This window comes from Neolamprologus brichardi, chromosome 18 (assembly GCF_056152115.1).
Source record: "Neolamprologus brichardi isolate AB-2024 chromosome 18, ASM5615211v1, whole genome shotgun sequence".
NCBI classification, from domain to species: Eukaryota; Metazoa; Chordata; class Actinopteri; order Cichliformes; family Cichlidae; genus Neolamprologus; species Neolamprologus brichardi.
This window is the reverse complement of record NC_142121.1, coordinates 11,627,492-11,643,109: the sequence shown is the minus strand read 5'-3', so window position 1 is coordinate 11,643,109 and position 15,618 is coordinate 11,627,492. Positions and strand designations below refer to the sequence as shown.

Sequence of the window (15,618 nt, the reverse complement as noted above, 5' to 3'; positions counted from 1 at the left end):
TCACCTGCTGGACATCACTACCTGACCTTATTGAGGCCTTATTGACAGTATTTGGCTCTACATATCTGTGTGAGCAGATTTTCTCTCACACGAAGAGTGTCCTCGGGTAGCTGTCTGAATGCTGGACACTCGGAGACCTGTGTCTCTGAGTGGGAGACCAGAGATCACATTAAGATGTGTACCCCTGTATTAACAAACATGCAATATTGGCCCAGTTCATTTTTCTTATCATTGTTGTGAGGAAACCATAAATAGCATGTGCATTTCTGTTGTATAGTTCATTTGCTGTTATGGAATTCTTGTTATGGATAAAAAGTGTATTTTTTTGTTTCAAAATAGCTGATAGCTAGTCGCTGATAGCTGCCAACATCTGCGAAAAAATATAATCCTATAAAGTTGTTCTATAAAATGTGTAACTGTTAATATAGAGCGTTATTAAATTTATTGCTAATGCGGTCATATGGCACGTTGACTTCTAAGGAAATTTAGATGGCACTCTTCAACAGAAAGGTTGCCTACCCCTGTTCTAGTCTGTTTCTGTTACTGTTATTTATACTGGAGCAACTATAACCCACATAATTTCCTTAGGGATTAACAAAGTATGCTGATTCTGATTGTACATGTCCAAAGCATTGCAGCCTTGCCTCCTTAAGTTTGTCTCCAAAACATTTAACCTTCACGGTCCCTCTGATGTAATCATTATTAATCTTATTCATTCTAGTCACTTCAAGTGAAAATCTCAGCATGTTAAACTCCTCACCTCTTTTTATCAGTGCCACTGTCTCAGAACCATACCTGATAGCAAGTCTCACTGTCCTCATGTAAACTTTATCTTTCACTCTTGCTTTTGTCCTTTGCCCACAAATCACACCTATTAGTGAGTTAATCAATAACAGGTGCTTTTACTGAGTGATGCTGATTTTTGTTTTGTAACCATGGTTGAACTTGTTATTAACTTGGTTATTATTACAGTATATGTCATTTATGGTGGTGCCACGTATTGCAATTGAAAGCCTGTAAGTGAGCCTGTAAAGAAAAACGAGTCGAGTAGAGAGTTTATCTTTAACCACATCAGTAATGAATAACTAACTGGGCTACGTGCGTGGGGTCAGTAGCACTTCAACTGTAAGAGTGACCTGGTGAAGGTAAATCCTCACTCTAAAAAATGTTTTGTTGGCTCAACTTAAAAAAATTGAGGTAACAATTTCCACTCAGCTTTTTAAGTTACAAATTTTGCATATTATTAAGTAAATCCAGCAAGTAATTTTTAGGTTTGGCTAACTCAACTGGTTCAACAAACCAACATGATTTACTTTGACCTGTGAAAGCATAATTAAGTTTAAGCAACCTAATATTAATTTAGAATTTCTGGTAATATTGAGTTGACAAATTACATTAGTTGAGTTAATCTAACTTACTTTTTTACATATATCCTACTCACAATTATCCATGCAAATATAGCCATTTAAATTATTCCAACTGATGAAACAGTTTATTGCATAACATTTTCGAAGTAATACACTTCTGTGTCATACAACATAAATCAAACATTACAGCAGCCCTTTAATTATAAATGAGTGGGCAAAAACAATAATGTATTTCAGTACAATTCCTCAACAAACAACCTCAGTAACAAAAGAAAATGTAGCATGTTTATTACCTGGACAAGGTGTGTTGAATCAGAAGCTAAAACATACCAATTCACTTCGTTTTTCTTACTCCACAATGGTGTCTACAACTTCTGATTAACTGAACACACCAGCCAATCAACAGTGTTTAGTTATTAATAGAAACAAGCAGAGCAGTGGGGCCTGATGACCGACTTTGAGAACCACTATAAAGATTTGTAAAGGTATATTAAATAAAGCGGCATATATATAATAAGCAGATTTGCAAAAACAAATTGCCTTACGTTGCAATGTTTGTTTTCTGAGGTATTTTAGAAGGATGTGATTTAAAATTATTGTTATTTGGAAGACTTATATATATATATTTATATTTATATTTATTTATTTTTATATATATATATATATATGTGTATATATATATATATATATATATATATATATATATATATATATATATATATATACATATATATATATATACATATATATATATATATATATATACATATATATATATATATATGTATATATATATATATATATATATGTATATATATATATATATATATGTATATATATATATATATATATGTATATATATATATATATATATATATGTATATATATACATATATATATATATATATATATAAAAATAAATAAATATAAATATAAATATATATATATAAGTCTTCCAAATAACAATAATTTTAAATCACATCCTTCTAAAATACCTCAGAAAACTAACATTGCAACGTAAGGCAATTTGTTTTTGCAAATCTGCTTATTATTAAACATTAACTTTAACCTATCAACTTGGTAAATATCACAGAATCACAGAATGTTCTTTACTTGTTTGGGGTAGCTCAGATTGAGAGCTTATATAAGTCCCATCATTAAGGCACATGCTCTGGGCACATCAAGGTCTTCCAGGACAGCTGTTCCTTCAATCACAATTTTAGCGACGGCTGGAAGAGACACTGTTGCACGTCTGGTGACTACGATCTTTACCACTTCTTCTGAGAACTGTTCTTCACCATCCTGGCAAGTAGGTTAAAAAGAAACATGTCGGTATTTTATGTGCTATTTAAAAATATAACACAAAACAATGTGAGATTTACCTACCAGCTGTTCTCTGAAGAGATCCTCTTCTTTCTCTTTCAAATACACCATCAGGCAACAGATTGCGACCTCTCTTCTTGTTTCCACCGAACTCTGGAGAATAAAAAAAGTTTACTAGGCGAAAAGTCAAACATATTACATTTATAGGACTAGCGTTTTGCTAATTATTGATTTAATTTTTGTTTTTAACAAATAAACAGTTTAATTTTTATAACTTGCATTAAATCTGTTACATACTGCCCTGCTTTCAATGCACCCTTTGCTAGCAGTAGGATAAGGTGAGTGAAAGTAAATGTAACCTAGATTTGGAGACTATTTCAAACAGTTTTTGTTGAGTTCTAAGGACTATAAAAGACTACAAAGACTTATCGAGGCTTTTGAGTTAACAAGTTATTTTAAGTATAAAACCTTCTCTAAAACACTACAATGAAACACTGAAAAGATGAATCCAAAATTCAAAATTCAAAAAAAAAAAAAAAATCTACAGACTATAGTCCAAAATTGGAAAAATTGTGTCATATCCAAATGTGTGAGAGAATTTTCTTTTTAATTATTTGAAGACCACTGTTGACAATCCCACACTTCCCATTATGCTTACAATTACAGAAGGTAACGAAAGCAAGTCTTGTGTGCACACACACAATTTTGTTTTTTCTTCCTAGGTCAACTAACTTTAACCTCAGGCATATTTCACATTTGAGCTTAAAATATCAATACATTTGATAGAAATACTTTTACTCACATAAATACTCTGGCATAAATTCACCACATTTCACTCTGTCAGTAATTAGTTATCTCACTCAAGACCGTCGAAACACAAATTTACTCTGACACCATGATAAAAATGCAGGCAGCTGCTGACTGGTTAATTTGAACATATACAGGTTCAAATTGAACATGCTCTGCTGTCTGCAAGGTCTATCTGCTAACCAAATGCACCCTGACAAGTGACAAATTTTAAGTATAAGTGGAAAAATTGACAATGTACTCTGTATTTACGAGGAACGTTTGCTAGCTAATGAAAGCTAGCTAACAACTTTAACTTTAGCAACTTTACTATGCTAAACTATGATTAAAACTATCAAATTTAAAGTGTACAAATATAACTTGTAATTAATCTATTTTGAAATTCAATGCTTAGTTAACTCACCGAACACAGCCTAGGGGAAACACACCTCTACTCCCACAAAGTGATAAGAATGCAGACAACTGCTACGCCTGTGATGATACGAACATATGCTACGGGGTTACCCTCTGCTGTATGCATGGTCTCATACACACCTATGGCTAACCAAAGTAACCACCAGAGTGACAGATTTAATTGACAGATTTCATTAACAACAGGAAAAAATACAAACGCTCTTTTATACTTTTATAGAGTAACAACTAGCATAACACAGAGTGTCAATTCGCATCATGTAGCTGCCATTGTCAGACTAAACTTAAGCAGTAAATTCCTGTAACTAGTACATATTTATAAAAGACTATAAAACAAGAAACTTACCAGGTAGTGGTGCCAACCTCTGTTTTTTTCCGCTTCTTCTTTTTTTATGGCAGTTGTAATTATTTCTTCGTTATGGTCCAGTTATGGGCAGTTCAAACATGAAGGATGTTCTAACTCACTTTTACATGTTACACAAACTTAATATTTTCTGTTGTTGATTGATGACAACAAGTTCTACCTACAAACACCATGAATATTTTTTAGAGTGTAAGAGCGCTACTGAGGGCAGTTATGTGTCTCAGACTTTTACTGTGATCAAGTTTGTTTCATGACTTAAGGCCCGAGGAAGCGTTCTGGCTGTTTTTCCAAAAATATTTTGTCTTTTTTTTTTTAATTTTTATTTTTTTTACTATTTTTGAAGTTGCATTTCCAGTTTAGAGAGCTCCAGTTTTTTACACAGCTCTTTCCTTCTTTTCAGGGACTCAACAACCCTCTATTGCTTATTTGCAGTCAGCTTCTGTTAACACTTGTGTCCTTGTAAGTTTTATTAAAATTACTTTTATTTCATTTTGACTGTGCATTGATGTCCTTGGATTATCTCTTCTCTCCTAATCTTATTGTCAGGTGTTTAGGTTTAATGCGGGTAATTACATTTTGTTTAAGTGTGAACCAGAAAGTGGCTGAAGATAGCACACTGAAATGAATTTTCAGATACTAGTATGGCTGAAAAGAGGAATTAAACTGACTAAAATAGGTAATTCCTCAATTGACTGTATATTTGTACTAAATATAGGAAATTATGTTAATTGAAATTATATTAAAAAAGAAAATCGATTTTATTAACTCCACAAAAATCATTTTGATATGAAGCATGGGAGAGTTTCTAGTGTAAAGTTGTTATACTGATATGGGTTGGGCAACAGTTACTCAAATTTAACCAAAATTAGCACATTGAAACTTTCCCTGGTGTTCTAGCAAATCCTATTAAACACATTTGTTAGCCAGATAATATATTAGATGCAGGGCTTGCAAAATCACTGGCCCGACGTCCCGGGGCTAGCGATTTTTCCAATCGGGCTACCAAAATCTATCTCAGCCCTGCCCGTTGGGCTATCATAGGAAGGAAAAATGTATGTCAATGCTTTTGCATTCTTTCAGAAATGTAGCTGGGTAATTATGTCATTGGCATCGGTGAGCCACTGTCACTATGTGACATATTGAAATTGCGTTTGAATTTGCGCTTGTTTTTTGCTTTCACTTTGCAATCGCGCGAACTGTGTGTAGAGAGCGACAGTACTGATTGGTGAGTGACGATAATTTGCGCACCAATTCCTCTGACATCGTCTTATCAATCATTAGCTTACTATGCAAACATGACAAGTGAAATCTCCCGCAGCAAGCTTAAACATGTGAGAGGTTGATCGCACAGAGAATCACTGAGCGTTATGTGAGTGTGTGTGTAAAAGCAGCAGGATATATATTTTAGTTCTGCTGAGCCAAATAAGACAGGTCAGGGTGAAGAAGTGACAGCCAAAGAAAAGCTTACCACAAAACGGAAAAGTTATGACAAATCAGACTATAAGGCAAAAATAAAGTGCAGCTTCATGGTTTCATGGACAAAAGAATTTCTGTGGCTGCAATATGACGAGCTAAATAACCAGGGGTGCACATAAGTGGTCCGCAGGTGCGCATTCACTCAAGATAAGAAGTTGCAACGCGTGTTTGCGTACATAAGATTTTCTGGAGGAGGACAGACATTTGTTTAGAACTCTTAAAGATGTTGAAGAAGCAAGATCCTTTAATCAATTACTTTGGTGTTCCTCCACCTCCAAAGAAATGTCAGAAGGAGTCCGAACCACAAAAGAAGTGCGTGGTTGCAGGAGGTGAGCTAGCTTAAAACAAATGATGAACGCACAGAGATGTGGTGCAGAATGTGCCGTGAAAATACCACTTTAGCAGACAAAAACAGTGACTTTTTATATGGACGCAAATGCGCGTTGCAACTTCTTATCTGGTGCGCGTCTTTTATTTTGACAGCGAATGCGCACATGCGGACCACTTATGTGCACCCGTGTAAATAACATAATGTTCTGCCGGGTGTGTTGTTGGTTTTGCCTCGATTTCTGAGTCGACAAGCGCCTTTGTTACTGGGACCAGTCATTTTAAGAAAGGCCCCCATTAGAACCCATGAGAAATGCAAGAAATGCATTATTGCTCAGTCTGCAATATCTTTCCCAGAATAAACACCAATTGCAAATAACATACTAAAAATAAACCTGAAAGATCTGTTTAGAACAGCGTACTATGTTGCAAAGAGTGAACTACCACAGGCACAATTTAGCAGTCTTTGCAAACTTCAAAAACCCGTGACTTCAGTGGAAAATTCAAATTCAGGATCTGACGCAGACTGATTCATGTTCTACAGTTCTTACAAGTTCATAGAAATTTCTGTTTAATTAGAACCAAGTATTTGAGTTGATGATTGTAATTTTTATACAATATTGTAATTTGTGTTTCAACAATTTTTTGATTAATGTTTAGTTTCCGTTACAATATTATACTTTAATGTATAATATTGTAACGGAAACAAAACATCAATCAAAAAAAATGCTCTTTTTTTTATTGGGGCTACTTAAATTTATTTTGGGCTACCAAAAACTGAAGAGTCCCTGCCCGAAGGGCTACCAGGGATTTTGAAATTTTGCGAGCCCTGCAGATATGTAACTTTGTAGTTTCTTGACAATATTTTCATTTTTTATTTTTATTTTAACCCATTGAATGAATATGTTATACATATTTGTAGTGAGACCACTTTATCCTGCAAGATTACCCAATACTGTCACATAGACAGGAGCAGGTGAATTCAGTAACACTCAGAAAGGCAGTACTGTGTGTTTATTTACATTAAATGAGTAAAATACAACAAGATGGAAGTGTGTAAGGGGCTTGGTGCTCCAAGGGAGCTGCAAGGGGTCCAATATTTACAGTGCTCTCAATAACAACTCAGGATCACCACACAAGGAGAGGGGCCCAAAACCTGTGCACAGAGAGAGAGAGGAAGGTCAGGCAATCCACAATTAAGTACGATGTCGCACAAGCGCAAGTGCCTCGTCAGCCAGGCGATCAGGAACAGGTGGAACCTCAGAGGTACACACAATCAAGGGTCCTAAGGCATCCTAAAACAAAGACGAGGGAAGAGAGAGCAGGATAACCAAGGCCCCTGACAAATACAGTACACACTGAATTTATCTCAAGGTTTTTGTAGATATTTTCATACTAAATTTTATATCTAAATACTGAATGAAGATCACTTCATGTCAACAAAACAGTTCAGTTCAGTTTGTTTATCTAAGTTCAGTCCACTTCTGCTATTTATCAGAAAGTAGACGACTGTGAAAAAAACACTCCTCTCATGCTGATTTAGTTGTTATGTCATGTGACTAAGTTGCACTGTCAGCTGTTAGTGACAGTAACAGAGGTGAAAAAACTACATGAATAAAATTAGTGATGTGTGTTGGAAGGAAATTTTTTTCTGGAACAAGAAGCAGAAGAAAGAAACCGAGGAAGAAGGAAATCTCTCAGACAGACCCAAACCCCCAGCACAGAGATAGAGATCACTGTCACAGTTCTTCCAGTGAGCCAAAGATCTCCAGGTATCCTATATAGTGGTGAAAGGAATCAGAATCACATTTATTAGGAATTTCGTTGGTGTCTCTCAAGCACAACAATGTAAACCCATTGAAGTTGAAGTAATGTTTCATTGAAGTAATGGAAACCAATTGAAGTAATGTTTCAGTCGTGACTGAATCCAGATCTTCAGCATTAGTTAATGATAAAGTGTTGTATTGGTGATCATAGCTGTTAAATTAGCACACTGATCTTCCATACTAGAGATGGGAACTGAGAACCGGTTCTTGTAGCAAACCGGTGCCCAGTAGTTCAGTTCCTTGTGATCATTAGTCTGTCTGCCCATCAGTCCTGCTTATTGGTTCCAGATTCGCTACAATGAGCTGATTTCAGGAAAATAGCAGTGCAGTCCACAGCGTGGATATGGAGTTCTTTTAGTCTTGGATCTATTTAATGTATTTGTTGCTTTCAATTGCTGTCACGTTTTTGTGTTAGGTTTAACCTGTGTGACACTTTTGTTTTGTGTTCCCCCTCACTGACTTTGTTAATCTTTGTCTTGCTCATCAACCTTCTTCAATGGGTTGTTTTAGAGGTCACTTTTGCCTATTTCTGGAGTCCTTGCAAGTGGGTTAATGTGTTAGTGCATCCTTTTCTTAATTAAATCATTGCATCAGGCAAGGTGTATGACACTTTTGAATGCACACTGGATTTATGCCTTTCAAAACTGACTTACTGAAGTTAGATTTCTAACTTGATCTTCCATCTACTGTCTCCTTACAACAGGTAGTCTGACAGAGAGGCGTTTCACAATAATATACATTTTTTTCTTTCAGAAAAGATGTCTTCCCAAGTCAGACTGAGGCTGCAACCAAGAGCCAGGTGCCTGTATGATGAACCCATTAAGGTGAAGGTGGAAGGGTTGAGGTCCAGACAGGTGGTCACCATGAGAGCCAGATTAACTGACGAGAAGGGAGTGGTGTTCAGCTCCTCGGCCACCTACAGGGCTGATGGCAGTGGGGAGATCGACCTGAACAGAGATCCCTCACTTGGTGGGACCTACGTTGGAGTAGAACCTATGGGTCTCATGTGGTCCATGAGGCCAGACACCATGCACAAAAAGTTTAAAAAGACAAAGTCTCTGGAGCCTCAGTTGGTGAATTTTTCTGTGCACGAGGAGGAAGGCAGGATACTGGCAGAAGAGACAAATGAGAGGGTTCTGATTGGAGATGGGGTCAGTCGGGTTCCTGTCAAAGAGGGGAACATTAGTGGAGTCCTGTTCACTCCTCCAGGTACTGCAGTTGTTCCAAGCTTTCGCTCTTTATTTTAATTAAATGACAGCCCGATGAGTGTTTCTGAACCAATACAATTGTAATGGTCCTGGGTCTTTGACCCAATGTTTTGGGTTTCTTGTGGATTTATGATTGTTTCCTTTGCTGTAAGAAATGATTTTAGCTTTTTACAGTGTAGTCCCGAGTTTAGTTCTTTTTACCCTGAGTTTATCTTTAATCCTGGTTCATAATTTCTTGTTTGTTATTGTTAGGTTCCTTTTTCCTCCTTGTCTTGTCCCTTATTTACCTATCGTTTCAGTAGTCTCTCTTTATCCCTTCTGTCTTTATCAAGTTTATGTGTATTGGTCTTTGTCTCTATGTTTGTTTCCTCATCTCTGTGATATATCTTCCTCTGTCCATCACTCGAGCTCACTCTCTTTTAGCTCTGTCATGTCTGCCGTCATCAAGTTGTGTGACTTAGGCTATGTCTCAGTTCAGGGATGCATCCTTTGGAGGCCGCATTTGCAGGCCGATTACATCACAGCGATGCAATGAAGGCTGTCCCAATTCGAAGGCTTTTTCCAAATGCGGCCGACAAATGCATCCTTCATTTCCCCGAATTTGAAGGATGGGTTGGGTGTATCCTCTGTGGCCTAACCTATCCCAGAATTCATAGCGCATAACAGCAAGTTCCCATTTCCAACAATGGTGGCACCTGTGTAGCTGTAATGTTATTACTATTACTCTTTGCAATACTGTATTAATTAAATTAGTATTTATAACATTTTTATAATAATATAAAAGTAATTTTCAAATGGGGCAATGGCAGAGGAGCACGGCTAAAGAGTTTGAAATATCACTCTTTCTGGGTCACAAAATAAACTTTTAACATATTTTCAAGCGAGAACTTCAAATATCTGCTCGGTTTATCAAGACATCACATATTTGCAAAAGTGCTCCGATGTTTTCAGAGACGTCTGTTACCCACCAGCTCGATAGCTGACGAGGTGGTTAAGGCTCACTAGAGCTGGCGAGAACACTGAACTCCCAGCACAATCGTTTCAGACCCTGTGTCTTCTGCTACTCAGGTTAAACATGATATATAAGTCAGTTAGATAACTTAATGTTATTGTTTGGCTTTTTTCAGTATTTTATTTGTTCCCAAGTAAATCCGTTCGGCTGAGATTAACGTTACAGTTTTCATATAGCTGAATAAACGTCAAACAGAAAACTGATTAAATAGAAGTTTGAGATGGTAGAGAATTTACTCTAATATCATTGTTACATTTTATATAGCAAGGAGCAGACTGCTGAGTTTATTAAGCTTCACCAAGAAAGCAGTGGCACAAATCTGAAGGCTAGACCATCCCACTTCACAGCCTCGCACTTCCGGCCTTCTCAGTCTTCAGAGGACCCGGCCCACGTAGACCATGAAGGCCGGGTCCTCCAAAGGATGCAGCCCCTGAATTGAGACACAGCTGTAGTCGCATCTCAATGTGTTTTCAGTTGTATTTAGATAGTCATTGTCTCATGTGCTTGGTGTTCAGTTTTGCTTCCACTGTCTAATCATTTAGATTATGCCCAGTGTTGTTTCCCAGGTGTTCCCGCTTGTTATCCTGTGTATTTAGGTCCTCAGATTCCTTTATTCGTTGTCACGTCATCAGTTTTCATTTCAGTCCATCTGTCAACTAGTTTAAAGTTCAAAGGGTGTCAAGCTTTTATTCAGTTATGGCTGTAACTGCTGTCTTTCTATTGTTCTTTTATTTAGTCACACAATAAAGTAACAGAGATTAGAGGTTAAGGAAAACTAGAAATTAAAAATGAAAAAGGTTTTTTTTCATTGACAGAAGAAAATTTTGTGTTTACTATGTTCTAGGAGAAGGTCTGTTTCCCGCTGTCTTGGATATATCTACATTGAGATCTGAGACAAGAGCCAGTCTACTGGCTAACAAAGGCTTTGTCGTCCTATCTATATATGTGGTCGAAGCCAAATTGGAAAATACGCAAAAGATTCATCTGGACCACTTTAAGGAAGCAATGTATTTCTTAAAACAGCAACCTAAGGTGAGTTATTTTAATGAGCACTCGTAAGGACTGAAGAAGTTTTTCCTTTTCCAGAAACATGTATTTGTTTCTTTTTTGTGGACCCTGAAATTCAGCTGCTGGATTCCTCCAGCTAATAGGGTCCCCAATGCTCTTAATAAGGAAAAAATAAAATAAAACGGTCGCATTCTGAGAACATTTCTCATTTTTTTTTGTTTAGAGATTTGGATAAGTGAATTAGTTTCTCCAAACATAAAGCTGCAGCCAGCCCAGCACAGAACCCAAATATGGGGAATTGGTCTGGCGAAGCTAACAATAAAATCAACCTACCTGTTTCTAATCTAATATTGTTAGTTGAACTTAAAATATGAACAATTTCATTTTTTTCTACAAAAATCAAGTTTACTACAGTAGATCAGCTTAATTGGTATCTAAAAGGATAAAATCAATGTACATAGCAAAAATAACTATGAACTTTATTGTTTTATTTAATTAAATATGATAATTTAAAGAATATCACATACAAAATATATTATTGTGAACGTTTGACTCTTTTTTTTCTAAATGAACCCTTTCATCCATAGTGGTCACTACAGTGAACAGTTATTCAAAGGCAGTTTTCTTGCATTTGTGTCAGTGTTGTTGGTATACTTGCACATAAGCCACTACATTGGACACTGATGTATCACTCCATACCCTGCCACCCACTGGTCGTTTAATGTTACTATAGATATATGACGTGTTTCATTGTAATTATTGTTATTTAACCCTGTCATGCATGAATTATGACAACCTCAATCAGGATTTTTTCTCAAATATTTGTATTCTTTTTTTTATGCCTAAAGATGAATAGAAACACTCAAGAAAAAAATCCTGATTGAGGTTGTCATAATTTATGCATGAAAGGGTTAATTTTGCCATCAAAGGTTTGTCTTCACTAGCAATAATGCCTTATCCATTTCATTTGCAGGGATGATGAATGGTCACACTCTCAAAGTGCATAAAAGGTTTAACAAATAAAGTCAGTCTTAAGCTCGAAGTGTTTCTATAAATTTTATCAGCTTTAGTTTGTGTTATTTCACAGGTGGGCAGTAAAGGAGTTGGCATAGTAGCAAGATCAATGGGAGCAGACCTTGCACTCTCACTTGCTACCTTTGTGCCAGGTGTCGAGGCTGCAGTATGCATCAATGGCTGCAGTGCCAATGTGGGGGTTCCTCTCTATTACAAGAAACAGAAGATTCTCTCACCATTAGGGTATGACTACAGTAAGTTGGTTCCCACTGAGTCAGGTGCCAGTATTGGAAAGTATGTTTATGAAAACCCGCTAGCAGAGAAGAACAAGGGCAGCCTCATCCCCATTGAACGAGCAAAGGGTCATTTCCTCTTTGTGGCTGGAGAGGATGACCTCTGCTGGGACAGCAAGGCATACATGGACGAGATGGTGGAGAGACTGAAGCGTCATGGAAAGGAGAACTTTGAGAGTGTGTCTTACCCTGGAGCTGGACACTTGCTGGAGCCACCTTATGAACCCTTCTGCCCTTCTGCTGCACATGGATATTTTAAGTATTTATTGTCGTGGGGAGGTGAACCCAAGGCACACGCAGCAGCTGAGGTCCACCTGTGGAAGAAGATCCAGGAGTTCTTCAGAACTCACCTGAGTTGTGATGCTGGACAGACTAAAGCCAAGTTATAAAAGAAAGATATAATTATAAAAACTGAGTAACAGAAAAATAAATAACATCAAATTAATTTACGACAACTTGTTAAAAATGTGTGATTCGTAGAAGAGCCGTGATTTGTATGAGTATCTTCCCACTTATCTTTCAAGCCTCACTGTTTCTCTGTGTTTGCCTCAGTTTGTCCCTCCCTCAGCTGTCAATTTGTTTGTTCCTTCATTAAGTATCCTCACGTCTCTTCCTGTTGTTGTTGTTAACGGTTTTATTCTTCACAGGCTTTTGTTTGGACTTTTCTGGAGCATCATTTGTAGATTCGTCTGCTTTCCCTGTGCACTATTCTTGAAAGCAGGTTCAACAAGCTCCGAGTCCAACAATTAACTCCGAGTTACTTAACTCAGCATTAATTCTGTTTACTCTGCATCTGACTATAAGCAGTAGACTTTGATGTAAAACATGCAAATATTGCTCTAAATGAATCAAAAAGGGGGTCGGGAGGGGATAAAATTCCTATAAGGTGAGATGTTATTTCAAAGAAAATGGTGCCCTCCCTGTACAACTGTTATTTTTAGTTGTGATTCTGTCTGCAGGTTTTGTATTTGTTCTAATGTTACAAGTGGCTCTGGCTTGAAAAAAGTAAGATCTAGATCAACTTTTTTACTTCCAGGAGGTGGAAACAGAAAAAAGATCAGTAAATTATTGGTGTATCGTTGGTTGAGTCATCAGAAGGTTCGAAGTCCATCAGCTAGGGAACCTGCTTACCATGTGCAGACAGAACCCAGGTCAGGTCTTTAGATACGCCGGGCCTGTATAATAAACACACTTGTCAATAGAAAATTGTACTTAGTAGTCAGTATAATCTTTTAATAATATAAGTTTGCATATGGTAGTGATAGGATGTGCGATCCTTAATAGTCTGCAAAGGCTTTGTGTGCATTCCAGAGTGCTCTGGCATTCACACCCACATCCTGGGAGCATGGGAGAGGTCTCTTGACAACACTAGTTGTATCCAGATAGTAGTTAAATACTTTCTGCAATATGATTTTTTTAAAGTCCTTTGCATCAAAAATGTTAAAACATTAAAATTACTTTCTTTGTATAAAAGACATCCAGTTTAAGGTCAGGTTTATATATACATATATATAGCAGATTTCCAACAGTCCATGCTGCACAAAGTGCTAACAATGTAAAATGCCACTAAAATGAATAAAATGCACAACAATGATGAAGGAAAATCTAAAATAGAAAAAATACAGTGCCACTAAATATACTTTATTTAAGAAAGAAAATTCAGCAATTGTTGCAAGAAGACCTAGAATTTCGATTACCTTAAGTCTAAATCTGTCAGAGGCACATATAAGACTTCTCTAGAAACATGTTTGATTTGCAGAAACAGATAAAAGGAATCAGCTTTCCTGACCTTCTGTTCCTACAGTATAATGGTTAAAATCATGAAGGCCAAAATAAGTAAATATTCAGAATTGAAGACATTTGTCCTCATTCTTACTATCACACTTCCTCATCATTTTCTTGCTTTCCTTGCTTCCATCATCATCACATCTAACAACTTCTTGCTCACTATCTGCATCACAAACATACCATATATAAGAATGAAGAATATTGGACTGATATTAAGCTGCTTAAAGCCTCATAGCACTTTCCACCTTTAATGGCACAAACCACATCAGGGTGGGAGGTGTGGGATGTGGGGTTTGTAGGCTAAAAATGAGCTGATGGTCAATCTCAGTCAGTGACAGAGCTGTAATTTGACAGTGTGACATGGAATGATAGGATGTCCCTGGCACAGCAACTTTTGTCATGTTGACCTGGCTGCACTCACCCTCTTTCTAATGGTGTGAAGAAGATCACTTACTGGTATCTCTCAACTTCACCTACAAGTGCAGGCTCTTTTGAAAAATAATGAAAAAAACAAAAACCTGAGTGTTTTGTACCATTGTACGATCAATGTAAGCTGAATAAATCTGGCCAAAGATCTTCCTGTTTTTGTTATTATATAATATATATATATATATATATATATATATATATATATATATATAATGTGTTAAGCCAACACATTGCCAGTCTTCCACATTGCATTGTTCCTTTTGTTCTTCCAATTTTGTTCTTCCAATCATAAGGCTCTAATGACAGTTGTTTTCTGATGACATATGAGAAATACGTGAGTCACAGCTTCTTTATTTGTCCTTCCATTCACATTGCTTGATTTCATCCATGATCTATTAACTGATCTTACTCTTGACCATTCCTATTTCATTCCTTTGCACGTAGAAGTTGGTGCAATTTTAGTTTTCATTAGTTCACTTTCACTGTGTGTAAACTTCACCTTTCACTCTTGCTGCTATCCTTTGCCCACAAATCACACCTATTAGTGAGTTAATCAATAACAGGTGCTGTTGTTGAGTGATGCTGATTTTGTTTTGTAACCATGGTTAGAACTTGTTATTAACTTGGTTATTATTATGTCCTCGAAAAACAAAATTTTGGAAACAGACATGAAAAAATATAAATAGATGATCCAAAATGCTTTACAGGCTTAGAGGCATTCAATTTCAAAGCGTGGCAAGTAGTAATATCGATACACTATTCCCTCTGCCACCAAACCCACCCCACCCCTTAGCCTCTCAACCCCATTTGATAAACAGCACTTCAATTGTAAGAGTGATCCAGTGAAGCTAAAAATCCCTCTCAATAAATAAGAGCACTACTGAGGGCAGTTATGTGTCTTGGACTTCAACTGTGATCAAGTTTGTTTCATGACTTAACCCCCGAGGAAGCTTTCCGGCTGTTTT

General features: G+C 36.7%; 1 protein-coding gene across 3 annotated transcripts; it reads left to right on the top strand.

Annotated features, from left to right (window-relative positions):
- The first annotated feature begins 2,508 nt into the window (after positions 1-2,508).
- LOC148097686 (acyl-coenzyme A thioesterase 2, mitochondrial-like) lies at positions 2,509-13,940 on the top strand. 3 transcript variants are annotated; one of them, XM_087832618.1, is made up of 5 exons: positions 3,921-4,009; positions 4,673-4,731; positions 8,655-9,110; positions 10,966-11,153; positions 12,217-13,940. In XM_087832618.1, exons 3-5 carry the CDS (start codon positions 8,660-8,662, stop codon positions 12,823-12,825), a joined length of 1,248 nt encoding a protein of 415 aa, XP_087688744.1. In that variant the 5' UTR covers positions 3,921-4,009; positions 4,673-4,731; positions 8,655-8,659; the 3' UTR covers positions 12,826-13,940. The 3 variants fall into 3 exon arrangements, with proteins under 3 accessions (XP_087688745.1, XP_087688743.1, XP_087688744.1); XM_087832619.1 differs by lacking the exons at positions 3,921-4,009; positions 4,673-4,731 and adding an exon at positions 2,509-2,672; XM_087832617.1 differs by lacking the exons at positions 3,921-4,009; positions 4,673-4,731 and adding an exon at positions 2,510-2,676.
- Positions 13,941-15,618: the final 1,678 nt, after the last annotated feature.